Source organism: Ochotona princeps, chromosome 17 (assembly GCF_030435755.1).
Source record: "Ochotona princeps isolate mOchPri1 chromosome 17, mOchPri1.hap1, whole genome shotgun sequence".
NCBI classification, from domain to species: domain Eukaryota; kingdom Metazoa; phylum Chordata; class Mammalia; order Lagomorpha; family Ochotonidae; genus Ochotona; species Ochotona princeps.
In genome coordinates, this window is record NC_080848.1 from 33,292,721 (window position 1) to 33,320,596 (window position 27,876).

At 48.8% G+C, this 27,876-nt stretch overlaps 1 protein-coding gene across 1 annotated transcript in view; it reads left to right on the forward strand.

Annotated features, from left to right (window-relative positions):
• Positions 1 to 21,402: 21,402 nt before the first annotated feature.
• The window catches only part of MYO1D (myosin ID), a 310,619-nt gene continuing 304,145 nt past the window's right edge, over positions 21,403 to 27,876 (forward strand). Inside the window, exon 1 of the mRNA XM_004593874.3 lies at positions 21,403 to 21,718. Within this exon, the coding sequence (XP_004593931.2) occupies positions 21,624 to 21,718 (95 nt within the window). The 5' untranslated portion in view covers positions 21,403 to 21,623. The remainder of the gene's footprint in view (positions 21,719 to 27,876) is intronic.

Genomic DNA, 27,876 nt, shown 5'->3' on the forward strand with positions numbered 1-27,876 from the left:
TGTTCTAGCTGATAGCCCCGTTCCATCCAGATGGTCAGCCCCCCAGGGACAACAGACCTCCTCCTACCCCGAACAAGAAACGCCTCTGGCGTTGTCCTTAGTTCCAAAGCGGGGCAGGCATTTCTTAGTGGTTTGGTTAAGCTGCTGGTTAGGATGCTCACATCCACGCTGAAATGCCTGGGTTCTGTACCAGCTGTGCTCCTGGCACCAGCTCCCCACGGAAGCAGACCCTGGGAGGCGGCTGCGATGGCTCATGCGGTTGGAATTTCTTCCTCCATGGAGAAGACCTGCACTGAATTCCCAGCCCCCACCCTGGCCTGGCACGCTCACACACAGACCTTTTAAGTACTTGCAGTGAACCCACGGATGGCAGCGGCTCTCTTACACACACTCCCTCTCTCTCTTCCTCTCCAACCAGTTAAGTGTAAAAGCAAGCCCTCCTGACTCCCCTTCTGGTGGCCAGAGGGCAGCAGAATGACGTCCACCACCCCCACAGGTGGGCAGCTGGCAGCAGAAAGCCTTCTGCCTGCCCTCCTCACTGCCTGTGTGGTCTGAGGCGGATCACTCCAATCAGCCTTGTCTGTAGAATGAAACAAGCAAGCTGTGGCTTTCATGTGCTTTGAGGATGAGATGGGATAGTCCAGTTCCAGGGGCAACCACACAGAAGGTGGCATGGTGGTTCTCTGGGTGGGGAGCTTATGTTGAGTGGGTGCAGAATGCCAGTCTGGAAGACTCAGCCAGTGCTGGAGATGGATTGTGGTGACTGTACAACAGAGTGGAAGTCTCAATGCCAATGCCAGTGACTGCACACTTAAAGATAGTCTGAATGGTGAAGAGCATGTTACAAACATTTTGTCATAATGGTTTATTTAGAAGATTTATTTTATTTTATTGGAAAAGCAGATTTACAGAGAGAAGAAGGGACAGAGAAAAAGATCCTCCACCCACCGGTTCAGTCCCTAGGTGACCACAGCAGTTGGAACTGAGCCAATCCAAAGCCAGAAGCCAGGAGCTTCTTCCAGGCCTCCCACATGGATGCAGGCTTTGGGCCATCATCGACTGCTTTCGCAGGCCACAAGCAGAGAGCTGGATGGGAAGTAGCGCAGTCGGGACACAAATCAGCACCCATACGGGATCCTTGCACATGCAAGACAAGGATTTAGCCACTAGGCTACCATACTGGGCCCTGTCATGTTTTAAATGTGTTTATCACAAAATGACATAAAAGACAGTGTACTTGATGGGCTTCTAACCTCATCATGGTGAGTTGGCACTTCCTCAGTGCCTTGCCTTGCCCTCTGCCTGGAGTCGTGGCCCTTCCGACGCCCAGGGCTTCCTCTCTTTGTACTCCGATGCCTACCCCAGAGCCACCCCCATGGGAGGCTCTCCCTGCCCACCCTGGCCTGAAGCAACGCCTCCCAAAGCAGACATTTTCTGCCAGGCAATGAAGATGCACATGTCCCACACTGGAGTTGCTTGGGTTCCCAGCTCTGGCTTCTGACTCCAGCTTGTTACCCAAGCAGGCTCTGCTAGGTAGCAGGTGATAGCTCAAGCAGTTGTGTCGCTGCCACCTATGTGGGAAATCTATATTGAGTTCCTAGCTCTCATCATTGGCCCGTGCCCAGCTCCAGCTATTGTGGACATTTGCAGAATGAACCAGAGCATGGGAGTGTTCCATTGCTATCTGCCTCTCACATAAATAAAGATAATTTTAAATAAAAAGGAAGTAATACTTCCCATCTTTCATGCTCCCCTGTGGATTTCCTAATGGCACTTGCCACTGTCTGACATGGCACCACTTGTTTATTGCATCTTCCTATTGTTTAATACATCTTCCTATTTGGAATCTAAGTTCCATGAAGGCACAGGCTTTACTGTCTTGTTCCCTGCTAACCCTCAGGATCTAGAGCAGAGCCTGGCATGCAGTAGGTGCTTCATGAGCACTTGTGCAAGCAATAAAAATAAAGCTTGGCTATCACCACTGTCACTGTGCAGTGGAGGCTGGAGCCCCAGATCAACACCCAGGACCAGAAGGCCCCCTGGGGTACAGCTGCCACTGCAAGACTCGGGAAACGGAGGAAGGAGAAGGCAGGTTAAACAGAATTAAAAGATGACAGTTAATTCTGATTGGATTTTGAGTTCATGTGTGGTGTTAGTGTACAGGAAAGGTTCTTTCGCAACACAGCGCTTTCACAGATGAGGGAACAGCTTGCTAGGAAAGATGCCAGCCAGGGAGGGGTGTGTGTATACACAGAGCAGGCCTTCTTTGACCTGTGGGCGTGCACAGAGGCTGTCCACCAATGAACACTGGGAACTGCTGGGGCCCCATGCTGGAGCCAGGTGGCAGTACCAGGAAGCAGGGAGGAGGGCTGAGAGCTGGCAGGGCAGGCCTAAGCTGCGATCTTCATGGCAGCAACAGGTCAAGTCTGTACTTTCTCTAGTTAAGGCATCGGCCCAGGGGACACAAGAAACCTGAAGCAGGGAGGTTCCCAGGGCATGTTAGGCCTTGTGCACCCAGGCAGCTGAAAATGGTTTTGGTGAAAACACTTGGAATCCTTAAAAGATTTTTCTGAAAGAACTCTAAAGACGGATTGCTTCCTTGTGCATTTAATATTTTACTACATCACTCCCTAGAGCCAGTAGAAATCTCTTTTGCTTTAAGTAGTTAGTGATAGGTAGATGTGTGGGAAGAAAAATAACATTCCATATTTTATTTAATGTGAACAACTTTGGTTCAAGGGCAGACTTAATGCTATGAATACAAGCATTTGCTGTCTGGCTTTACACTTGACCTGTCGGCCTCTCCTTTATTCGTTTCAGCTTAACCACGTGGATCACCACCAATGCCACCATTTCTGATGTTGGTAGGTACCTGGGGCTGTGCTAGGTGTTTCATGTACAGTATAGAGCAACTATTACAATGATCTCTTACCATAGACATCATTCTCCCTGGTTTTCTATTGAAAGAAACTAAGATACCAAGAAGTTAAATGCATTCCTACAGCTGGCACATGGTAGAGCTTAAATCTGAACATGAGTCATCTATCTGAAAAGCCGTGCCACATGCCCATGTCACCCCAGCAGCATCAAGCTCCGTGCTTGGCCCATAATAAACACCCCAAATATTTCATTTTGGATGACCTGCTTCATGAATGCTCATGATGCCACTCCCAAGTGTCTGTTCTGTTCCAGGCACTTCACAAGCAACACCTGTTGTCTCCACAGCTCAGGAGGAGAGGGAGAGATTGTGGCTGGGGCTCTCGCGGACTGCTTCGAGATGCCACAGCTGGTAACTGGCAAAGACGCCAAGCCCTGTCTGCTTCTCCTTCACTCACTTCCCGCTGTGCTTTCTCAGTTTTGTGAAGGACTTTAACTCTCTCTCTCTTTTTTTTTTTTTTTGAAGATTTATTTTATTTTTATTACGAAGTCAGATATAATGAGAGGAGGAGAGATAGAGAGGAAGATCTTCAAGCATTGGGCCATCCTTGACTGCTTTCCCAGGCCACAAGCAGGGAGCTGGATGGGAAGTGGGGCTGCCAGGATTAGAACCGGCGCCCATATGGGATCCCAGCACATTCAAGGTGAGGACGTTTTAGCCACTAGACCACACTGCCGGGCCCTCAACTCTCTTTATCTCTGAACCATCGCAGCTCTGTGACTTGGAACCTACCCCTTTAATGGAATCATTGTATCATGAAGCTTACAATTTCTCCTTACAGCATATGAAATCTCCCATGTTGAGGATAGCTTTAAACCAAAGCACAGTGTTGTGTAAGAAACTTTTTATGTATGCTGTCCAACTTGACCTTCACTACAGCCCTGTGTATCACCACCCCCATTTGACAGCCGTGGGAGCAGATGTGGATGGGTGATTATCCAACCACAAAGCACTCACTATAGGTTCTTTCTGCTACACCAGGCTGCCTGAAAGTTCAAAGTCCAGTTCAAACCAGAGAGTGTGAGATAAGAGATGAGGGAGAGGATCAGAGATTAGACCCAGTCTTCCTCCATTTCTTGACCACATCCCTCCCCCACCCTAGCTAGTCATGCCTCAGCAACACAAGCACTCAACTCACTCGGTGTTTGAATGTAAACCCTGGATTGCTAACACTACAAGTGGAGGACACACGGCAGGTCCCAGTAATTAATCCAAATAGCTAAAGTATTTTAGGTCATAACAAGGTGGCCTACAGTGTCCCATCTTATATTTTCCTTTTTTTAAAAAAAGATTTATTTATTTTTATTGGAAAGACAGATATACAGAGAGGAGAGACAAAGAGGAAGATCATCTGTCCGTTAATTCACTCCCAAATGACTGCAACAGCTGGAGCTGAGTCAATCCAAAACCTGGAGCCAGGAGCCTCTTCCAGGTCTCCCACATTGGTGCAGGGTTCCAAGGCTGGCTGTCCTCAACTGCCTTCCCAGGCCACAAGCTTGGAGCTGGATGGGAAGCAGGGCGGCTGGGATATGAACCAGCACCCAAATGGGATCCTGGTGCATGCAAAGTGAGGACTTTAGCCACTAGGCTACCACACCAGGCATAGCCTTGCATTGTCCAAGGGTGGAATAACCTTTAAGTAAGCGGCACACTACTAATTGCTTGGTCCAGAAGGCCAATCTAACAGGTGATAGGACTGAGGGGAAGGAACCTGGGGTTGCCCCTAGACTATGCCAAATCCAAGTGCTTGGATCAAATTGATCCCAAAATCCTCTTAGAACCCCGAAAATGGTCAACTTTTGGGAGGTGGCAGACAATAGAGAGTCCTCTCTCAGGTCTGAGTCAGCCAGGTGATAATTCCCGGAGAACAACTGTGGGCTGGAAGATGTCAATCATTGGCATCTGTCTGAACCCATGCAGGGCTTCAGCTGCCCAAAGCCATCCCAGGATGCACACACAGCATAGGAAGAACCCAGTGGAGAAGCTGCATCTGGGCCCCAGAACTACAGCCCCCAGCTGACCTTTATTGTCTCAGCAAGCCACTTCTAGTTACCCCTAAGTACAGCATCCCTTCCCTGTAGTTTGCCCAAAGCCAGTGGGACAGCATTCTGCGAGAGCCACCCATGGAGGGAACAGGGTGGATCTGAGTGCTTCCCAAGTGGAGAAGCACATCAGCCTTGGGGCTCTATGGCATCCCATCCAAGCAGGTGCACTTTGAGGAGCGGTCACTGGGTGTCACCACTGCTTCTTAGCCAAGCGCCCTCTTCTGTTAGCTAAAGGATGCTGTGGGGAGAAAATTCCTTCTGGGAGACTGTCATGAGCTTCTTGACAGTCCCACTGCCCTCCTTGCTGGCTTTCTGGCTAGCCTGAATCACGTGAACCACCAGACAGTTGCTTCCCGCCTTGCTTCTGCCTTCTTAGCTTGCTCAGTAGAAACCAATGTCTTCCTTTTTCAATGGTCCCTAGGCCTGAGGCTAAAGAAAGCCACACAAGAATACAAGACTGGCTTTACTTACAATTCATGATCACAAACTCCAACAGGTACTCAATCCTGGCCAACCATTTGTCCATATGTATCCAACACCCACACTCTATTCTCTTGTACAACAAATTCCTGTCTAATCTTCAAACCAGCCGTGTCCCTATCCCACCCTCACTTTGTTTCTTTTTAACAATAAAGATCAGAAGTTAAATTCCTTATCACCAAACCATTGAACCTCTGGTGTTCTCTTTAATTTCTCAAGTTTCTGGATTCTTTGGCTTCTCCATCTCTTCTGGATCGATACCTCCCTCTATCCCAGAGAAGCCCCATCTCTCAGCTGCAACAGAGATCTCAAGAAGTAAGTCAGTGAGGCAGGCACGCTGTTTCTTACTCTCCATAAGTGTACACAATGCCTTGGGTTGGGCTTAAGATGCACACACTTTTCTCTGGAGTACACTGCAACCAAAATACAAAGCTGAAACCAAACACCGAAGATGTCCATCTGCAGTTAAAATTCTTCAGTGGTCCCACTAGTCAACGCCAACACCAAACCCTGTATGGCTTGGTCCTCCTTGGTCCTCAGCCTTTCCTTCTACCCTCATGCCATGTTGTACTTCCCCGTTGCCCACTAGGTCCCAGCTGCCTGGCTTTCATTGGGTTCTCCAACATCCCCAAAGCTGCCCTATCCATCTGCTTCAGAGCCTTGGATCAGGCTATTCTCTTAGCCCCAAATTTGCCCCTTCTTTGCACCTTGTCCTTTATGTCACCTACCTCGGCTTTCCCAGACTCCTCCCATCTAAAGCATGTCATGCCATTCATTCTTTCTGCTCCCTAACACACAGTATTGCTATAATATCTGTTTTGGTTTTCTGCAATTCAAACCAGCTTATAGTTGCACATATTCTATGCCTGCTGGTATGTATAATAAGTACTATATAGCTAATGAACACCATGAGTCTTATACTCAAAAAGCAGGTTGCTCTCTTCTCCTTCCGGCCTCCCCCCGCACCTTCTTCTCTCTCCCTTTCTCGTCTCCCACCACCTCCATCTCATTTCTGCCCCGCTGGAATAAACCTTCTAAAGTACAAAAAAGAAGAAAAAAAAAGCAGATTGCTTTTGCTTTATTTTTCAATTCCTGCAAATCACGTTGGCAGTGACTAAATAAACCATTCTTCTCTGCAGAGACTAAACCAGGTCTCTCTAGGTATTGTCAAAAGCCACAGCAATTTGTCTACATAAGGGAAAGACTGTAGACAAATAGTGACTATGGGCTGCTGGAGTGGGTAGGGGACAGGGAGGAGGCCAGAGGGTCGGGGCAGCATCACTGCGTTCTACACTGCAAGTTTGGGCAAAGCTGTCTATTCTCAAGCTAGGTCCTCCCTGGGTTCATGCCCCTGTGGGCCCCTCTACCACACCCAGCCTGGGCCCAGCAATCTCAGGCTATCCCAGCACTATTCTCTCTACTCTCTGAGAAGACATGGTGGCGACATGGTGTGATGGGCTGAATTGTGCCCTCCAAAATACTGGGTCAGCTAAAAACAGAAGAAACATGCCCTAAAATTTTAAGACATAGACAAGTGCAAAAGGTACTCATACACATACACACACAAAAAATGCACAAAAGTAAATGCCTTTCTTTCTTTCATTTTTTTTCTCACAAAATCAGAGTTCAAAAACCCTGAATGCAGAGACCTGGTATGTAGCAGGTGTTTCCCAGACATCCTGCCTTCCAGCCCAACCCTCGGACATGCCCAGCGCTTTCGACAAGTGCAGTCACTTCAGCCACAGGGCCATCCAAAACTACTTCATTTGTTTGAAAGCTCTTCTCAGAAGATCATTGCTCAACTGCTCCAAGATCTCTCTGCTGGCAGGCAATGGCTCTTCTGTAAACATAGAAAGGCAATCCACATGTTTCCAGGCTCAACCCAGCTGCCAATCATCCAGAGAGCCCGGGGTGCCCATTGATGTCACAATGTGTCTGAGAGGGAAGCCAGACAGACACCATGGCCTCCCATGATGCATGAGTCATGGTCCAGCCCAATGCCCAGTGCTCATGGCACCGGGGGATTTGTGTGCTCAAAGAGCAGCCCAGACCACTCAAAGGGACGTAACAAAAGAACAAGCCTGTAGTCTCCATCAGTCTCTTGAGAAGAGGAAGAGAGAGACTGCAGTTTGTATCTGGTAAGAAAGATAACCCTGTTTTGATAACACCCTGTTTTGTTTTCATGCCTCTGTTCTGCCTAGTAGCAGCAAAGTCTACATTCAGCATCTGCTGAAGATGGAAAACAACATGTTACTTAGGATATTCTTTTCCACTTTTTGTTTCATATTAGTAAGTATTGTATGAGGTTACTGCAAGAACTCCATGGAAATGGAATGGAAAGACAAGTTTATTTGAAGGTAAAAACAAAAATTGGGGGATCCACACCTAGGTGGCAACAGAGATGCATTTGATAAGTTCATGAAAAGCACGTATTGTGAATAGATTATACATGCATTTTGATTTATTTTATTTATTTATTTTTAAAGATTTTATTGTTATTAGAAAGACGGATATACAGAGAGGAGGAGAGACAGAGAGGAAGATCTTCCATCCGATATTTCACTCCCTAGGTGAGCCGCAACGGGCTGGTACGCACCAATTCGATGCCAGGACCAGGAACCTCTTCTGGGTCTCCCACGCAGGTGCAGGGTCCCAAATCTTTGGGCCGTCCTCGACTGCTTTCGCAGGCCACAAGCAGGGAGCTGGATGGGAAGTGGAGCTGCCGGGATTAGAACCGGCGCCCATATGGGATCCCGGGGCTTTCAAGGCGAGGACTTTAGCCGCTAGGCCACGCCGCCGGGCCCGTGCATTTTGATTTATTTGCACACCAAAAGAAATGCTATCTTCCCATTCCATTTTCCCATAATCTTCTTGAGGCATCCTTATTCTTTACCTTTCTCAATGTGCAGTCAACTTTCCTGTTGCTTCCTTGTGCCAACTTGATCTGTAGCCAAGACTTCCTCTTCCCTGGATGTGCCCCCAGGTTAATCTGTCACCTCCACCTGCCATGCCGGTACCCAGTGCCATCTTTCAAATCCTAACTAGCCTTTAAGGCTCCCCTCTACCACTTCCCCTTATCTGCATTCCACACGACCTTATCCAGTCCCTCTTCCTGCTGAGGGCCATGGCACTGTGCTCTCACAGCCCGTGTCACATGTTGCCATCTGTCATCAGAGTTCTTGTCTCAAGTGGGAGAGACAGCATCTGGACACAAGCCTGCTCTCAGCATCATCCGCCCACGGCTCGCATCCAAACTCTGGACCTGACATATACAAAGAGTCCGATTCTCCCACAAGTTTTGATCTCTTCTCTCTGAAAGGAATGGCTTGGACAGGGATTGGATATGCTTCTCCCAGTTGTAATAATTTAGAGGAATTTCCTCGACCGCCCCTGCCCCATCCCCATCCCTGCCAGCCCCCACGGTTGTGAGAACCTGTACAAGAGAGATGGCATCACTTTCCTCTGAGTTCCCACGGTGCACCTGGCTGGCACAAAGACAGTCAGCGCATTTACCCAGCCGTCTCTTGTTTAAGCCCCAGGGGCTGACCCCAGGCACACACCCAAGTTTCAGAGCGGTGAGGAAGCTGAGCAGTCTGCCAGGCTCACTCAGAGACAGGCCAAGGGAAGCCTGCTTTTCAGAGGGAGTTTCTAGGAAATAACCACAGGACTGCTGAATGCAAGTAACCCTGGAGAGGGCCCTCCCAGGCTGGGCAGCCTGCATTTGGCAGATTCTCAACTAAAGGTGGTTTTGCTCACCATAGGAACAGTTGCCAATGCCTTTTGGACATTTTCTTTTCTTTCTTTTTTTTTTTGTTTGTTTGTTTAGATTTTCCATCTGCTGATTCTCTCCCCAAATAGCTGTAATGGTTAGAGCTGAGCCAATCCAAAGTCAGGAGCCAGGAGCCTTTTCTGGGTCTTCCACGTGGTGCAGAGTCCCACAGACTTGAACCATCCTCTGCTGCCTTGCCAGGCCATAAGCAGGGAATATATCAGAAGTGGAGCAGCTGAGACACGAACCAATGCCCATGTAGGATGCTGGTGCTTGAAGGCAGAGAATTAGTTTGTTGAGCCACAGCACCAGACTCATTTGTGGACATTTTCTATTGTGACATCTGGGAGGGAGGGTGTGATTGGCATCAGGTTTATAGCGGCCGCTCATTCTGCCGAACATCCCACTAGATATAGGACAGTGCCCCACGGCAAGGCTATCTGGCTCCACAAAGTCGAAGGAACTGTGGCTGGGAAGCCCTGCCCTGTCTTTCTTGCAGTGGCTCTCCTTCTCCGGCTCTGTCCTTAATCTCATCTGCTGCTTTTCCCAGGGTAAGCGGCAGCGACCCAATATTATCCACTGGGATGCGGCATAACAGGAACATCTAGCCTTACTTCCTTGACCTGAAGACACAGAATTCCAGTCCAGCTGCGGCACGGTTGGTCACATTTGATTCTGGCAGCTTTTGACGCCCCTCACCTTCTTAAGAGGAAGACTTGGTAGAATTCAATTTTCCATGGAGTGTGTGCCATGGGGTGAGGCTGGGTGAGCAGATGGAAGTGCCTACTTGCAGAAGGAATGTGTGATGGAAACCTGACCCCTGCCCCTCTGCAAAGAACCAGAGCTGGGGTGGGGGGCGAATCCCCCTCTACTAGAAGGAGAGGGCGTGTAAGAGTCACTTTACAGATTGCCCAATGACAGATACAAGAGAGACGCTAGGAGCTCAGGTGTTCAATTTGCTGCCAACAGAAAGAACCCAAGTGGGCAAAGGTAGCATCCATGGCAGATCCAGTGTACTGTCTGCACAGAGCTTTTCACAGTGTGTGAGGAAAGGCTCTGTATCTGAATAAGATGAAGTCAAGAATGCTAACGTGATCTCTCTCTTGAACATCCCATGGTTTTACAAAGAACGCCCCAACTCACGTGCTGTAGGATTTTCCCCAGGTAACTAAAATAGCCTTGTTCTCTTCTCTGTCCTCCTCTTGTTCCCATCAGCTGAGTCTGGCTGCTTATACATTTTTTTTTCCTGTGGTCAGGATATGAATTTGTCTTCCTAGGAAGTCTTAGGCCATTGAAACAGTGAAGTATGTGTGGACAGCTCCAAGCTATAGACCACTGGCTCTGAGCAATGGCCGTGTCCAAGTGTGCACTCCAAAAAGGAGGTCCGAAAGGCACTTCTTTCCTGGGACATTAGTGGTTGCATTGCAAGAGGCTGAAGGCTCTCAGCATCCTTAAGAGGATTCGGTGTAACATCCAAAGCAGGCTCATGCTGCATTCCTGGGAGGAGTATAAGGCAGGACATTCGAGAGTTTTCCTCTACCTTACCCCATGTAAAAGAGAGACTGAGAGAGGTCATATTGATGCAGTAGTCATCATTAACTAGATAACATACACCTCAGAAATTGTTCTTGGGGAAGGTGCTGTAGTGCAACAAGTGGAAATGCCAGTTACAACGCCAGCATCCTCTGTCAGAGTGCCAGCTTGTTCCAGTTGTCCTAGCTCTGATCCAGCTCCTTGCTAAGGTACCTGGGAAGACAGAGGATAATGGCCCAAGTACTTGAGCCCCTGTCACCCACTGGGTAAAGTTCCAGGCTCCTGGCTTTGGCCTGGACCAAAGCATTTTGCAGTCATTTGAACCAGTGACCCAGTGAAGGGAAGATCTTTCTGTGTCTTCCTCTTTCTGTCACTCTGCCATTCAGATATAAAAAATACATCTCTTTTTAAAGAAAAGAAGTTCTTTAAAAACATTTCTGGTTTATATAAGAGACTGAAACAGAGAGAGAAAGAACGAGCTCCCAGGTTCTGTTTCACTTCCCAAATGCCTACAATGACTTGGATCTGACCAACGAAAGCAAAGAGTTGGGAACTCAATCTGGGGCTCCCATGTGAGTGGCAGGGGCCCAACTACTTGAGTCATCTCTGCTTCCTTCCAAGGTGTGCATTAGCAAGAAGTTGGAATCGGGAGCAGAGGCCGGGGCTTAACCCCGTGCACTCTGAGAGGGGATGCAGGCTTCCCAAGAGAGGCCTTCACTGGTGGGCCTAAGGCCTTCCCCTAGAAGTGATGATTTTTACAGGCCTACCTCTCTGGGTGCTTTTGTTATTGTGGTTCTAAGATTTCAATTCAACAGAGCTGGGAATGGGATCAAGAAGCTGTATAGGTCAACAGCATCCCATGGGACTCTAACAACCAGCCAGATGAGGACTCACCAATCTACAAAGAGTTTGCAAAGAAACTGCATAAGGGTTGGGGTTAGAGTGGAGAGGGAAGCTGTTTGGACATGATGCTTATGTCCCGTGGACTTGCACTTGTGCTGAGAGACAAATGCTGAGAGAATGCCAGAGAGAATCTGCAAAAGGGCAGAGGAACAGATGTGGCACAGAAGTGTGGTACTGCCCAGAAGACCTGGCCAGACAACACTCACTTAACAAAAATATTCAGGACATTTTGATCCCCTACTAAGCACAAGGTCCATGCCTGTGTTTGGGAACAGTGCTAAATCTACTATTACGAATCTCAGAACTCAGGATAGGACGACTCAAACCATTACTTAGAAGTCTCAGTCGGCTAAAAGGGGCTAAATTAAACAAATTACCTTGTAACAGTTTTCTAATTTTGAAGATAAACCAATTACACTATAGTGGTGCTAGCTTATATTTAGTAAGTGTTTAGTTCCTGCTTTGAATTATGTGAAATACTTCAAAGAGACCACCTCATTCTGTGGTTTTAATACTGAGCCATAGCTTTTACCATCTATTTGTTAAAGATGGGGAAACCAGCTCATTTGTTCAGCATCATACAACTAGTAAGCTGTAGAGCTAGGACTTAACATGCCAATGTATGCAACACCAACACTCCCATTAGTATGTCTCTGAGTGTGGGCCCCGCCCATCCGCAGCAGCATCTGCCAGGCTGTTTATTAATAGTCAGGCTCTAAGCCTCTAGCCCAGGAGCCGAAGGTCTGAGCACTACTGCACCATCATTGCATCCTGTGTATGGGGAGAAGGGCTCTGAACCAACTCCTCCTCCATGCAGATGGACCAGAGACTTGGAAAAGCTGGGATCACTGAGAGAAAGCCACTGTTGCCACTGTTATGAGATAAGCATTTTTATAGTGAGATAGAAGATTAGGAAAACCATAGGATTCAGGAGACAGGACTCTAAAGTGGAAGTCAACTGAAGTAGGAGGCCTCTCTTGATTCGACCCTGACCTTGACCCTCCAACGTGATTGTAGTTCACTTCAACCTGGTCCTGTCTTGATGGACTATCAGACCCAAAGGACAAAGTGAGCCCATCAACAGGGATAATGAGTAACAAGCTCAGAAGATGGAGAGATGATGGGAGCTGGCAAACCTGGGCACTGTGTGGTACAGGAGTAAGGCTGAGTGGAAGGGTGCTAGGGCCTATTTACTTGGAGACATCTGCTAGGCAGGGAGGAGTATAATAAACCCACAGACCCTGGTAGGTCCAGACTTGACAGTCTATTTTGAAGGAGATTCAGGCACTGAATGGGATATTGGATTACATGACCTCTAAGTTCTCCTGGGGTTTGTTGATTCTACTGTTAAATAATTGAAACTTTCCCCTTGTATCATTTCTTTAGGGTTCAGGTTGTCAGAATTTGTTTACTACTATGGTTTGTATTAGTTCAGCCTCCAGATAGTTTAAAAAACTTAACCCAGTTGATTGGGAAAAATCAGAGGATCATGTTGTCATTTTAATATCATCTCATTTCATGATTTTTTAAAAAAATATTTAGTTGAAAGGCAAAGTGCCAGAGAAGGAAGGTACACGGAAGACTGAGACAGATCCTTCATCTGCTGGTTCACTCCCTAAATGTCCACAACAACCAGGACTGGGCGAGGTCAGTGCCAGGAGCCAGGAGCCAGGAACTCAATTCAGATCTCCCTTGTGGATGGCAGAGTCCCCAGCACATGGCCATCATCTGCTGCCTTTCCAGACACATTAAGTGAAGGAACTTGGATTCTAATAAGTGCTCCAAAGGATGCTGGGGTTGCAAGTGGCAGTTTAACCTTTTGTACCATGACATTAGACTCTTCATTTCATGGTCTTATCTCTAGGAGATCAGTATTGCTGCAGCTCACCAATACAGAAATTGGATGAATGCCTTGGGAAGCAGATTGAGATGATGTCACTTTCAGTGTGATATGACATTCTTCTTGGAATGTCAGTTCTGTAAATATTAACTCTTGACAACAAAGAAGGAAAAAACAATCTCAGACTAGCTTCCTACTTCTGCTGTGCTGTCACATCTTTGACACCAAGAAGGCATCAATTCTGCAGTAGCACACACCAGCGCCCCGATTCAATTCAGTTCTGACTACCTACTAGGAGACTGTCATGCCCAGTCCCCAGCACTGCCCCATCCCCACTTTAGATGCCACTTGCAAGTCCCAGTTAGCTTTAGCTGTGTTTCTGACTGGCCAGGTAAAAATCGATCTCCTTGGAGTTGATTGATTTGCTGGAGCAGCTCAGGAAAACACTTGCTTAGATTTGCTGGCTTATCAGGAAGGCTATTATCAAGAATAACAATGAAGAGACGACAGGGCAAGGAGTACGAGAAGAGGAAGCTTGTGCACCACTCCAGGTGTGCCAACCTCTGGGAACCCCCATGTCAGGCCCCTCGGAAGCTCTCTGAACCCTGTCCTGTTGAAGCAGGGACAACAGTGTAGACATGTGATTGGACCAGAAGGGTATCTAAGGTTAATAGACCCATTATGGAATTCCTGCAGAACCTGTCTGTTCAGATTCTTTTTGTCCCCTCTGTGCCACATACTTTCCTCCTGTGCAATGGGAAGAATCTCTTCAGAAACTGGGGGGCAGGGAACGTCTTAGGCTCTGTAAGAGTGGTTCCAGACTTCATGGGAAAATGGAATCAGACGATGACTCTTCCAGTGGTGGGGTGGCGGTGGGGGCGGGAGGGGGGAGATTATAATCTATGTGTTCGCGGGCTCCTGAAAACATTCATGGAAAAATCTATTATAAAGAAAAACATGCATCAAAACAAAGTGATCTTTTTCTTCCATTTTTCACGATATCTTTGAAATATCCTGTACTGTCAGATAAGTCAGATCATAGAATTTCTCTTCATGCAACTTCCAGTTGAGAAAGTCAGGGAAAAGCTAAAATTTCTACAACCTGCCTTGGGGAAGAGAAAGTCTGGTTTCAGTGTTCTGCCTTGGGGAAGGATTTATGACCCAGCAGCCCTGAATGAAAACCAAAAGTAAATGTCAAGATATCACTGTAACCTAATACCAACAATGGTTGGCTAGACTACCAGCTACCTGCTAGTCTGTCAGGGAGAAATGACAAGAATTGCAATGATTTTCTCCCGATAATCTCTCTTCTCTATCCTCTAACAAGGGGTAGAGGAAAAGATGACTTTAGTCCTGCATTTAGGACTGGGGTAGGAACAAGGTTTTGCGGTTAGGTAGAGATAATCTAGATACTTCTAGATAGATCCACCTGGTTCTCTTGGCCTCGTCTCCTGCATTTGTCTCACCAGAAGCAGTCTCCTAATTGGTCTACTCCTCCCTGGACTCAGTTTCCCCCTCTGTTAAGCAAGGTGTTTGATTATGTAGCGTGTGATCTGCAGACAGGCGGCAGCATTATTCGGGGAGCTTGTTGGATACACAGGATTTTAGGCCCAGAACCAGAGTCTGTATTTTGAGAAGACATGCAAGTGATTCTTTTAATCTTTTTTTTTTTTTAAATATTTATTTATTTTTTTTTTATTGGAAAGGCAGGTATACAGAGAGCAGGAGAGACAGAGAGGAAGATCTTCTGTCCGATGATTCACTCCCCAAGTGAGCGCAACGGCCGGTGCTGCGCCGATCCGGAGCCAGGAACCTGGAACCTCCTCCAGGTCTCCCACGCGGGTGCAGGAACCCAAGACTTTTTGGGCGGTCCTCAATTGCTTTCCCAGGCCACAAGCAGGGAGCTGGATGGGAACCGGCTCCCATATGGGATCCTGGCGCATTCAGGGCGAGGACTTTAGCCGCTAGGCCACGCCGCCAGGCCCGATTCTTTCAATCTTTCAGGCCTGACACCTCTTGCCATAACACACTGGCAGTCCAGGGTGGCATTAGGCTATGTCTTTTATTCTCGATTCTGAGGATTCCTATTGCAACCTGGAATGTTTCGACTCTAGGACAACAATGGTCAGAAACATGCAAGATTTTTTTTTTTTTTTTAAATCTGGTGTGGTGCTTAGGAAAAGGTCCTTTGACCCTTGAAATACAGTGATACACCTGCAGACATCCATTTATTCTCTTAGTAATTCATTCACCTCCTAGATTCACAAAATACCTGTTGTGTAGAAGGGCCAGCTTGAAGGGCCAGAAATAAGTGTGGAGACGTGCTTGCACAGCTGTCCCTCTCTAGTATGATAAGCACATCTGTAACTGGGAAGGAAGAGGCATCCCACAGGAGTGTTTGCGCTCGGAAACTGTGTTAACACAAGCGGGAATAACCCAGGAGGCCGTTCCTGGCGGTGTCTGCCTCCACCGTCTGACTGTCTTTCCTGTGGGCTTATCTGTGGCTGCTCTGCCCACATGGGGGATGAGTTATCAGGGCAGACCCTGTCTGCTGACTCACAGCATACTGACGGTGGTGCCTTGGCTAAGTTCCCCATTCCCCCAGTGGTCAGGACTGGTGCCATGACCTTTCCCTTGGCTTGGGAGTGTCTCACTTGGAGAACGCTGAGTTTACTTTGAGAGTTACAGCAAGGGGGCGGTTGGCATGCCAAACTTTTTGTCAGTGTCAATTCATTTGAGTCCACAGAGGAAGGCCACAGATTCCACCACAGGATGATGAAAATAAACACAGAAGCAGCGCCTTGCTACCATCCACCTGCTGCCTAGAGGACTTGAAGTGGCAGCTCCCCCCTTCGCCCTTCAGCTGCATGTCCCAGCTTCCTCCGCGCTTAGTCTGATTAGTTAAGAGAAGCTCTGCCTGTGGTCTCTCTGTCATTCCAAAGAGCCAAGGAAGGATCCCTATCCCTAGGGCCACACTGTTACAGTCAGCTCAATCATGTCACATGAAGAGTAAAGCAAAGAAAATATTTTTTCCCAAATATTTATTTGAAAGGCAGAGTGAAAGCAAGAGCGAGACAGAATCTTCCACTCATTGGTTCAGTCCCAGAATGGCTGCAATCACTTGAGTTGGACCAGGCTGAAACCAGGAGGTGGAACTCCACCAGGGTCTATCACATGTGTGGCAGGGGCCTACGTACCTGGGCCATCCTCCATTGCCTTCCCAGGAGCATTAGCAGGGAGGCCGATTAGAAGCAGAGCAGCTGGGACTTGAACTGGTGCTCATACAGGAAGCCTGAATCACAGTGGCGGCTTAACCCACTGCACTACAGCACTGGCCTTAAGAAATCCTTAAAACTAAGAGCTAAATCTTTAGCAACTGGCTGGCTGGCTGGCACTCTGTCCTTTAAAGCTGGAGGCAAGAAAACAAAATATGTTTCACTTTCTGGGCTTTCACGGTTGCTCACAGCACTAACCCCTGCTGTGGAAACTCCCCTTCCTTTGTCCTGTGGAATGTCCATGGCATGCCAGGTGGGGGGCTTGGGGAGAAGGAGGAGGCTTGCATGCACTCCAACAAGTCACCAAGCAGCATTGGAAGCTCTGGTTTAATTTTTAAAATTTAGACTTCAGAAGCCACAATCTATAATGGTATTATTTTTAAAATATTTGAAAAGCAGAGTGACAGAATGAGAGAGAGTGCTTGATTCTGCTGTTTCACCACCCAAATGTCTGCAGCAACTGGGGCTGGGCCAGGCGAAGCCAGGCGCCTGGAACCCCCTAGCCAGGTCCTCCACGTGGGTGGTAGCGGCCCAGGTTCTTGGGTCATCATCTGCTGTGTTCTTAGAAACATCAGTAGGAAGCATGGTGGGAAGCAGAGGAGAAGGGATTTGAACCAGTGCTTCAAAACAGGATGTGTGCAGCATAAGCCACAGTGCCACAGACACATCCCACACATATATACTGTCTTGGGTATGTCATTCTTAGTCCCAATGCAGGCTTATGCATCAAAGAAGGGAAGTATGTTTTGGATGTTTTCTAAGACAGAGTCCCAAGTCATTCCTGTACAGCTGTGAACACATAATGAAGTTATTTTGCCACATAACCGTGCCTTTCTCCTTCTGCTCTCTGGCAGTTTGGGCTCATAAAATAAACTCAAGGCGCTGCCCTTTGAGTACGCTGTGTGACTGTTTGTGCAGGCTTTCCTGCCTCTCCCGCCCCCTCTGGCTGCGAGAGTCATGCTCCTTGAATGCACAGCCCCTGGTTCAGGAAGAGGAAAGGAGGCTGGGGCAGCCCAGAAGCATCATGGGAAAGCAGGATGGGAGCTAATGCTTGTTGTGAAACCTTCAGAGCTGACTGTCACAGGTAATCCTGAACAGACCCTCGACAGCAACTGGTTGCCACAGAGGAGTCTGCGCAGTGTAAACAGTGTGTGGTCTGGCCCCAGCGGGGCAGAAACACAGCCCCAAGACCTGCTTTCAGGGGAGAAAGATAAGAGTGAGGGCAGCGCTGCACAACGGGCAGTTCTTCACGTATGCAGAAATGCTCCGTGCAGGGGCAGGGGGTGTGCAGCCTCAGGAGCGTGGCCCACAGATCCGCAGGCCGGTCCACGTTCCTACAGCAGGCGAGCCCTTGGCACTGGGCTCTGAAGTGCCACAGTGACATCCGGCAAGACATCAGCCCTGGCTCCCAGCCCCTAGGCCCTAATGAGAGAGATGGACAGTAGGCTGGCGTGCATCCGGTGCTGTGGCAGATGACACTTCCAGCGTACTGTGGGGCCCAGAGGAGAGAGAGGCAGCTCTGACTTGAGAAACCCTGGAAACCTCCCTGGAAGGAGAGATGTTGAACTTGAAAACCAAGGAATGAGCAGAATTGTCAAGACCATGAACATGGGACGCAGGGCACAGGGTGGCGGTGAACAGGGGCTCTCTGCCGGGCATGTGAGTGTATCTGACAACTAAAGCAGACATTTAACTTTCTTTTCCCTTATTTTTAATTTTAATGCAACTATTCCCCCTCCACCAAGATTCGTGTATTTGAAAGGTAGAGTTCCTGGGTTGAGGGAGATAGATCTGGTTCACTCCCCAAATGGCTGTGTGGGCCTGAGCTGAGCTGGTCCAAAACTGAGAGCCAGGAGCTTTTTCCAGGTCTCCCACACAGGTGCAGGGTCCTAAGGTCTTGGGCCATCTTCAGCTGCTCTCCCAGGCACATCATCAGAGAGCTGCATCAGAAGTGGAGCAGCCAGGCCCAGCGTGGTAGCCTAGTAGCTAAAGTCCTCGACTTGTATGTATCAGGATCCCATATGGGCGCCGGTTCTAATCCCAGCTGCTCCACTTCCCATCCAGCTCCCTGCCTGTGGCCTGAGAAAGCAATCAAGGACAGCCCAAGACCTTGGGACCCTGCAGCCATGTGGAAGACCCAGAGGAAGCACCTGGCTCCTGGCTTCGGATTAGCGTAGCTCTAGCCGGTTGCGCCCACTTAGGGAGTAAACCAGTGGATGGAGGATCCTTCTCTCTGTTTCCTTCTCTGTAGTTCTGACTTTCCAATTTAAAAATCAATAAATTGGGGCTCAGCAGCGTGGCCTAGTGGCTAAGGTCCTCGCCTTGATCCCATATGGTTGCTGGTTCTAATCCCGGCAGCTCCACTTTCTCTCTATCTCTCCTCCTCTCAGTATATCTGACTTTGTAATAAAAATAAAATAAAATAAATCAATAAATTAATCTTTAAAAAAAGTGGAGCCGCAAGGACATGAACTGGCACCCGTATGAAATGCCAGTGCCGTGGGACAGAAGATTAGCTGGCTGTGCCAATGCACTGGCCCCTTACTATCGATTTTTAAAAAACTCACTGGAAGGAGATTGGGAGAAGAGGGAGAGATACTACAAGCAAAAATTCCATACGAACCTCATAGAACACAGGCCCACTAACAATGCCATATCAATTTACCTTCAGCCTGAGTGTATAAGGCACCTGGGAAAATACATGAACGCTGTGTTTAGAATTGGTCTCATCCCTCACATTATGTATATGCAGATACTCCAAAATCTGGTAAAAAAAATAACTGACATCTAAAATACATTCAAAAAAGTGAAGCTCAACTTGAATTACTCTTTCAGGAATACAGCCACATGCTACACCAAAGGGCCCAGTTCTGCCTCAGAGTGGCCAGCCCAGAGCCCTCACACTGAGATGCAGACAGGTGCCTCACAAAGGACAGCAGCGAATAGCCACCCAGCTGCCAGCAGCTCTGCCCCTGCCAGGTTGGGGGTGGGTAGGGTAGCTTCCTGCCAGCAGGGGTGCTGCCTTGAAGGCCACCAGGCTGCCTTCCTTTCTCCTGGCAAGTGTGGGCTGCTGGCAGCAGAAGTTCCAGGCTGGCAGCAGCATCTCAGATTCAGCTGTGGGGCTGAAGCCCAGCCAGGTCCTTGGAGGCCTCTAGATTTCCCTGCAGATTTCGCAATAGAAGATGGTCCTATTGGAAACCCAGGACTGAAGAGGTGTGGTTACCTTAACAAGCCATTTATAGTATAACCTCCCTGGAAAAATGCATTCTGTATTCTAAAAGAATTTTCCAGAGTCAGATGATGCATCTAAAAACTGGGGACTGCTTGAAACTTCTGGAGATTTATTTGGTTTGAAAAATGTCAGAGTCACAGAGAGGGAGGGAGAGGTGGTCTTTCATCTGCTGGTTCCTGACCCAGACAACAACAATGAGTCTAAGGGCTTTATCCAGGTCTTCCACGTGGGTGTCGGGCTCAAGCACCGGGGCCCTAGCCCTGTGCCTTTCCAGGCACGTGAGCAGACAACTGGATCCTGAGCACAGCAGCAGGAACTGGAACTGGATCTGGTGTTCCTATGGGATGCCAGCCCCGCAGGCAGCAGCTTAACCTACTTTGTTACCCCTGATGGTTTTATTTTATGTGTTCCAAGTAACATAGTAACTTGGCAGGTGCAAGGGAAATATAAAAAAGTATGAGAAATGATCTCGGGCTCAAGAAATAGGTGTGGGCATTTGGTGCTTGCAACACCTGCATCCCATTCTGGAGTTCCTGGGTTCAGGTCCCAGATCTCCTTTGATCCCAGCTGATGAGCACCCCAGCAGGGGTGGCTCAACCACTTGAGTTCTGCCATCCATATGGGTGGGATAGCTGAGTTCCCAGATCCTGCGGCTTCTTTCTGGCCCATCCCTCACGGTAGTGGACATTTAGGGATATCCACCTTGCAGGCGCTTTCTCTGCCTTTCAAAGAAAGTCCACAAATAGTTTTTAAAAAATGAAAAAAAAAAAAGAAAGGAAAACCCCAAAGACCCGGCAGAGATGAATCACACAGATAGTAAAAGCCTGAGGACACATGTGTTGGCAGGCTCACGTGAGTGGAGACGGAACGCATGGCTAGAGGGTGCAAGAATGAGCCATGAGGCTGGGCGATGGGGCTTAGAAACCGCACACAATGGCAGCTTCTCCACTTCGTCGCCAGGTGCCTGGAACTGCGCACATCCAGTGCCACCAGGCTAGCCAAGCTACTATTATGTCTCAGGCTGTGCTCGAGTCCCCGCTTCAGGGATGGGTAGGGTCTGAGCCGAGGAGTCAGACTGGGATTGAGGGCAGAGGGGCAGAATCACAAGGAATGACGCTCGCAGAAGCTTCACCAACCCCCTTTTTTATTTTTTGACTTGGTGCGTGTCGGCCACGCACCGGGCGGATCCCGGCCGCACCCTGGCGTTCCGCCGTCCGTCGCCAGGGGGCGCCGCCTCCCGCCGCCCTGCCCGGCGCGCAACCCCGCCGTGCGCCTCGCGCGTGCGCGCGGCCCAGGTGAGGAGGCGGCGGGAGGCGGCCCGGGCCGCGCGCCGGGCAGGGCGGGCTCCTCGACGGGCCGCGGCGGGCGGAGCCTGCGGGGCCGGGCCGGGCCGGGCCGGGGCGGGGCCGGGAGAGCCCGAGGCCCGAGGCGGGACCAGCCGCCGCCGTCTCCGACTCGGGTCCTGGCCCCCACAGCACCCGGCAGCCGTGCGGCGGGACGAACGGAAAGCGCCGGCTGCGCCCGTGCGCCCGTGCGCCCAGGAGCTGCGGGAGCCGAGCGCGCCCACCTGAGCCCGCCCGCGCCCACCTGAGCCCGTGAGCCGGCGCCATGGCGGAGCAGGAGAGCCTCGAGTTCGGCAAGGCGGACTTCGTGCTGATGGACACCGTCTCCATGCCCGAGTTCATGGCCAACCTCAGGCTCAGGTGAGGGCGGAGCGAACGCGCGCGCGCGGGCAGTGCGGCCACTTTCGGGGTGTCAGCGGTGGTGGGGTGCCCCGAGTGGATGGGTCGCGCCGGGCCGGGAGAGGTGGCCAGGGGCGTGCCGAGCTGGGGGTCGGGGGTGCCGCCAGGCTCAGAGAGCGGACACCCCTGGGTGTTGCCGGCCCCGGGGCCGTGAGGAGCCCCCGAGGAGGCGCCCCGGGCCGCCCCCCGCCTGCGGCGCGCCAGGTGAGGGGTGTGGGCGGGGCCGGTGAGCTCATGGAAAGTCAAAACTGGAGGGCGAGGCGCGGTGGCCACCCCGAAAGCCTCAGCAAGGCCCGAGGGTTGTTGGGGAGCAAACGCTTGCTTCTTGTCTGCGTTTTCTTGTATTTTCCTGGCGTGCTTCCATCGGGTCGTTCAGGATACTGTGGAGTGATCCCCGGGCTGCGGGTTCCGGGACGCTGGCTGTTTTTTAGTTACTCCCTAAACGTCATTAGACGCGTTTCCAGACATCGAAGAGACTGCTTGCTTTCGCCAGTGCCAAGATAAACTGTCTGAATTTGACAAGGCGTTCATGGTTTCGGTTTTTTCTTTTTTTCAAGGAGTTTATAGATGGAGCCCTTGTGTTACTGACATCCCAGAGTGCAGACACACAAACACCCCCGAATGCGCTTGCTGTAGTCCTCTGGTTGTAATGGTTTTGCTCTGGATACTGGAATATGCAAGCAGAGCTTTAGAGCGGTTTGACATTTTAATTTTTTTTTTTAAAGTTACAGTAAATGGAGTTTTAAAATAGCCAAGTTTTGGGGTGTGTGTGTGTGTGAGAGAGAGAGAATGCATTTTCCTGGAAGTGCTGGTCTTATTTCTTGTCAAGTTTATAGCTAAGCATCACTCTGTAAGCTTATAAAGTGAAATCATAATCCAGGTTTGGATGTTTGACTAACTCCATTTCTCAGTATTGGTTACTCCTGTCAACCCTAATTTGGGTGTTTTAAAATCTGGTTTAATCATGGAAATTGCAAACCACAGGGAGCCTTCATCATTCCTGAGCAGGCTTCCTTGGGGCCCAGAGCCTGGAGCAGGGGGCCGGTCAGTGGGCAGCCCTGGCCTGCCAGAAGCCATCCCACTGCTGGGTCTGTTCCTTGTCTGAGAAACTATGGGGTCCTCTGGAATTTCTGTCCATGCTTGCCTCCTGTGACTCGAGGTGTTCCAAGTATAGCTTGCCTCAAAGTGCATGGTAGTGGTTCTTAGGAGAAGGTGGAAGAATCCCAGTCCGTATCCATGGAGAAGTGAAGGACTTGCCCTAGGACCCTCAGGCACCCTCAAGCCAAAAGCCATGCTTGGCAAAGTGGCTTATGTGAAATGATCCAGGATACTTCAGGTCCCTCATTGTGAGGAATAGATCCCAAGACCCCCAGTGGATGTGTGCAGTGCTAGGTGCTAAGCAACCATATAGCTTGTGTTTGCTCCTGTGCATACCTGTGATAAAGTTTGATTTATAAAGTATGCAAGTAAGTTGACAGTAATAAGAATCAGTTATAACACTATACTGGAGCCAAAGGTGAATGTGGCTTCTTTCTCATTTTTTATTATACTGTACAGTCTGTTCTTGTAGATCAGCAAAATTCTGGATGAGAATGGGGACGGCTGTGTTTGCATATAACTTGTGCACACCCTCCTGTTTATTTTTATTTTAAGATGTCTTTATTTGTTTGGAAGGCAGAGTGACAGAGAGGAGGAGAGAGTGACAGATCTTCTCCCAGTTAGTTTACTCCCCAAATATTCACAGCAGCTGGTTGGGCCAGGCTGAAGCCAGGAAACAGGACATCCACTTGGATCTCCCAGGAACAGAGTCCATTATCCATTGTCTTCCCAGGCACGTTGGGCGGAAGCTGCATTGGGAACACATCATCAGGACTCAAACTGATGCTCGGATAGGAGTTGCAGACATTTAAGCGAGAACTTAAAACCCAACTCTCCGGGGCCAGCATGGTACCATATCAAACTTTTCAAATAAAAATAAATCTTAAAAAAAAAAAAAAACAACTCTCCTCTAGACTTTAAATCATCTCTAGATTGCCTGTCATACCTCATACAATGTGGATGACACACACATAATTGTCAATACTACTTAAATACAACATAACAAGAGAAGACCTTCTCCCCCCTCCTCTTAACTATTTTCAGTCTGTGGTTGGTTGACATCAAGGATACAGACCATGAATGGATCTGAAGGGCCAACTGTAGGCAGATTTATTTATACACAGTGAACTACGATAGTGTGTCACTTCTGTGATGGAAGTTTAGATCCCCAATTTTTACAGCAATGACTCCTAATCCCAAATTAATCAAAATGATATCTGTATCAGCTGTAACCAATACCTACTGCCATGGTGCTTAAGAATCAACCTGTTGAGATCTCAGTTTTGAATTGACTGCTTTCTTGCTATGATCCTTGGGCAAGTTACTTAAACCTCTCTGTGCCTCAGTCTGGTCTTAGAATTGGATTTATTCTGAAAGTTTCGATACCTGACATATGTAACTTCAAAGATGAAACCAGGCAAATGCATATTGTCAATTTTGTTTGACGTAATATCTTCCTAAGTGCACATAAAGCAAAGGAGTGAACTTAATGATTATTTCTTAGGCTAACACTGGCTGCATGTTACTTGAGAGATTCCACCACCCTCCTTCCAGGAAAGAAGCTGCTGTGTTTACGGTCACGTCAGCTTTTCACAGTTGAGGTACATTTGCTGAAGACAGACTGCATACAAGACAGTATTGTAACAGTTGAATATGGACTCATTCATTCATTTTAACATCCACAGCCACCTGCAGCAGATAGATGACATTAGCCAGAACTTTGCAGAATTTGGGAATTGAAAATGAAGACTTGTGGTTTAACTGGGCCACAATAGTTTGCAGAAGTGCTCCTTTGCAGCAGTTAAAACTCATATGGCTTATTAAAAACTTGGGGGGGCACTTTAGGATGACTTTTCTTTATTATTGCTTTCATATTCATTGGTGGCAGTGTCTAAGTGAGGTCTGACTCCTAGGTTGCTAAGCAGTGTCTAACTTTTCTGTGCTGAGAATGTTACCACCAGCTGATGATAACTTTGTGTTAGGCTCTCAGGAAGATGGAGCGTTGTGCAGAGCTGTGCTCTCTGCCTCTCTAAGAAGTGGCCTGCTGACGAAGACGGGGGAAAGGGGAATGTGGCCGTTGACTCAGAGACTTGTTCAGGAAGGCAACAGAGAAGAGCCTTCTAGTGCTCAGGTGGTTACTCACCAAGTAATTGTAAAGACTAATTGTTCTGGAAGTTCTGGAGCAGGAGAGATGCCTTTGGCTTATAAGGAAATGCGTGTGGAGGAGGGGAGGACTGGAACTGAGTCAGTCCCAAGGATGAATAGTATTTGTCTTGATGGAGATGTGGGCAGAGAACATTCCAGGTAGATAGTGTTACTCTGGGTGACAGTGAATGAGCTGTGTTTGGCAGGGCAGGACTCATCAGCTCTCATTAGCAAGACCTTTACAAGCATCCAGGTTCCTACGTCTGCCTTTGCATCCAGCGTGAGAGCAGCTGAGAGTCGGGATGTCCAGATGTGTCTCTGTCTCATCTCTGTGACCACTGGACAGCTCTGGAAACTAGCAGCTATTGTCATCGTGCAGAGCAGTGGCTAGTCTTGATTTGCTTGTGTGTTGCAGTGATTGCTTCCCTGAAGCTGGACAGTCTTAGCCGAGGATGGCATTTTTACCTTCCAACCCAGGGAGAAAGCAGCTGTGTCTCTCACAGCTGTGTCATATCAGCCTGGCATCCCTCGAGACTGCTTTAGTGCTTCACTCGATGAGCTTCGGTTGCTGTGTCCTGTGGGTATCTGTTCCATGTTGTAGGATGTGAGCACAGGGTCACTACTGGAGATCCAGGCGCAGTGGTGTGATGTTGAAGTGTTTTCCTCTCCGGAATGTTGGTGGTTGGGGCACATTGGATGTATATTCTAAATGGACAATACCACAAAAGTTTTCAAGATACACCTGGGGCTTGGCGCAATGGCTTAGTGCCTAAATCCTCACCTTGTATGTGCCGAATCCCATACGGACGCCAGTTCTTGTCCAGCTGCTCCACTTCCCATCCACCTCCCTGCTTGTGGCCTGGGAAAGCAGAAGAGGACGGCCCAAAGCCTTGGGACCCTGCACCTGTGTGGGAGACGCAAAGAATCTCCTGGTTTTGGATCAGCTCAACCCTAGCCTTTGCGGCTAGTTAGGGAGTGAACCAGTGGATGGAAGATCTGTCACTCCTTCTCTCTGTAAATGTGCCTTTCCAATAAAAATAATTTTTTTGTATTTCTTTTTTTAAAATTTATTTATTTTTATTGGAAAGTCAGATATACAGAGAGGAGGAGAGACAGAGAGGAAGATCTTCTGTCTGATGATTCACTCCCCAAGTGGTCACAATGGCTGGAGCTGCACCGATCCAAAGCCAGGACTGAAGAGCCTCTGGGTCTAATCCTGCTGGGACTAGAAGTGGTGCCTATATGGGATCCCAGTGTGTGCAAGGTGAGGATTTTAGCTATAGGCTACCATGCTGGGCCCATTTTGTTTTGTATTTTCAGCACACTGTTTGATTTGTTATTGAATTTTTGAAGAATTGTTATTTTATGGTACAGTTCAATAGATTCTGGAATTTCCCGCCCCCTCCCCAAACCCTCTCCCCCTCCCTTTACTGATTTCCCCTCCAGTGTTACAGACTTCATGAAGAGTCATAAGTCCATTATTCCACTATTGAAGTGTTTCCCAACATTGTAGGAATAGACAGTGTCAGGGAGTCCAGCATCCTACTGTTATGATATAGTCAGCAGTTTCACTGGGAGTCCATCTTTGGTCTGGATGCAGAGATACATACTGCACAATGTCTCTCCTTTTCTCTATTGGAAATCTGCCTTTCCAATAAAAAAAAAAAAATTAAAGATGTGGTCACTCCTGCCCTCCTCACCCCTGTGACTGCTGCTGTCATTCCCCAGTCTGAATGTCTTACCTCCCACTTTCCCTCCGGCTCCACCATCAGGCCGCCATCCTTCCTTTAGGATCTGCAACTTAGAGTTAAACATGATAGGGCTGTGGTTGCTTGAGGGGCCTGTGTCCTGGGAACTTGGTTTTAACTTTCTCAACAGCAACACCTGGTATAAAGCTGGGCCTTGTACTTTCCTTTATAACAGCATGTTTTTGTAAAGAGGGGAAAAAATTAACATTCCAGTACCTTTCTTTTTTTTTTTTTTTAAAGATTTATTCATTTTATTACAGTCAGATATACACAGAGGAGGAGAGACAGAGAGGAAGATCTTCCATCCGATGATTCACTCCCCAAGTGAGCCGCAACGGGCCGATGCGCGCCGATCCGAAGCCGGGAACCTGGAACCTCTTCTGGGTCTCCCACGCGGGTGCAGTGTCCCAATGCATTGGGCCGTCCTCAACTGCTTTCCCAGGCCACAAGCAGGGAGCTGGATGGGAAGTGGAGCAGCCGGGACTAGAACCAGCGCCCATATGGGATCCCGGGGCTTTCAAGGCGAGGACTTTAGCCGCTAGGCCACGCCGCCGGGCCCTCCAGTACCTTGCTTGAAGGCTTTTGTGGTGTTGTCCATTGGAAATTATCTTACTTTGCTACTGAGCTGAAGCTTGAATTTTAGGCATCGGCTACAATCAACATCATATTCCCGTACCATTACTGTTTTTACAAACTCATCTGTCTGTGACTTCAGGCCTTGATGGACAAGATTGTTAGGCGGGTGATGTGTTTTAGTGTTTGCTTCTCTGGATGTGAATTTCACTTTGTAATTCTTGCTAGAACTCTCTTCTCTCTCAGAAGTCTCTCCCTGGAGGACATGTGGTCTGTTTTCCTTGCTGGTGGCGGTGCTGGTGGTAAGCGCTTCCTCATTCCTGCCATCGAGGGTCTGCCCAGGCGTGAGACTCCAGTACAGGCACTTCCTGCCATCACTCTAATGACTGCTTGAAGCTGTGACCACACCATCCCTGTGTTTGGCTTCCTTTGTAGCCACTTCCTTGTTGGACTTGGAGCCCTGATTCCTCTTTAAACCCAAGCTAACTGCCCGTCCTGCCTGGGCAAGCTGCATGGCACATGTCGTCCTATCTCTGTGCCTGTCTCCTCACTCAG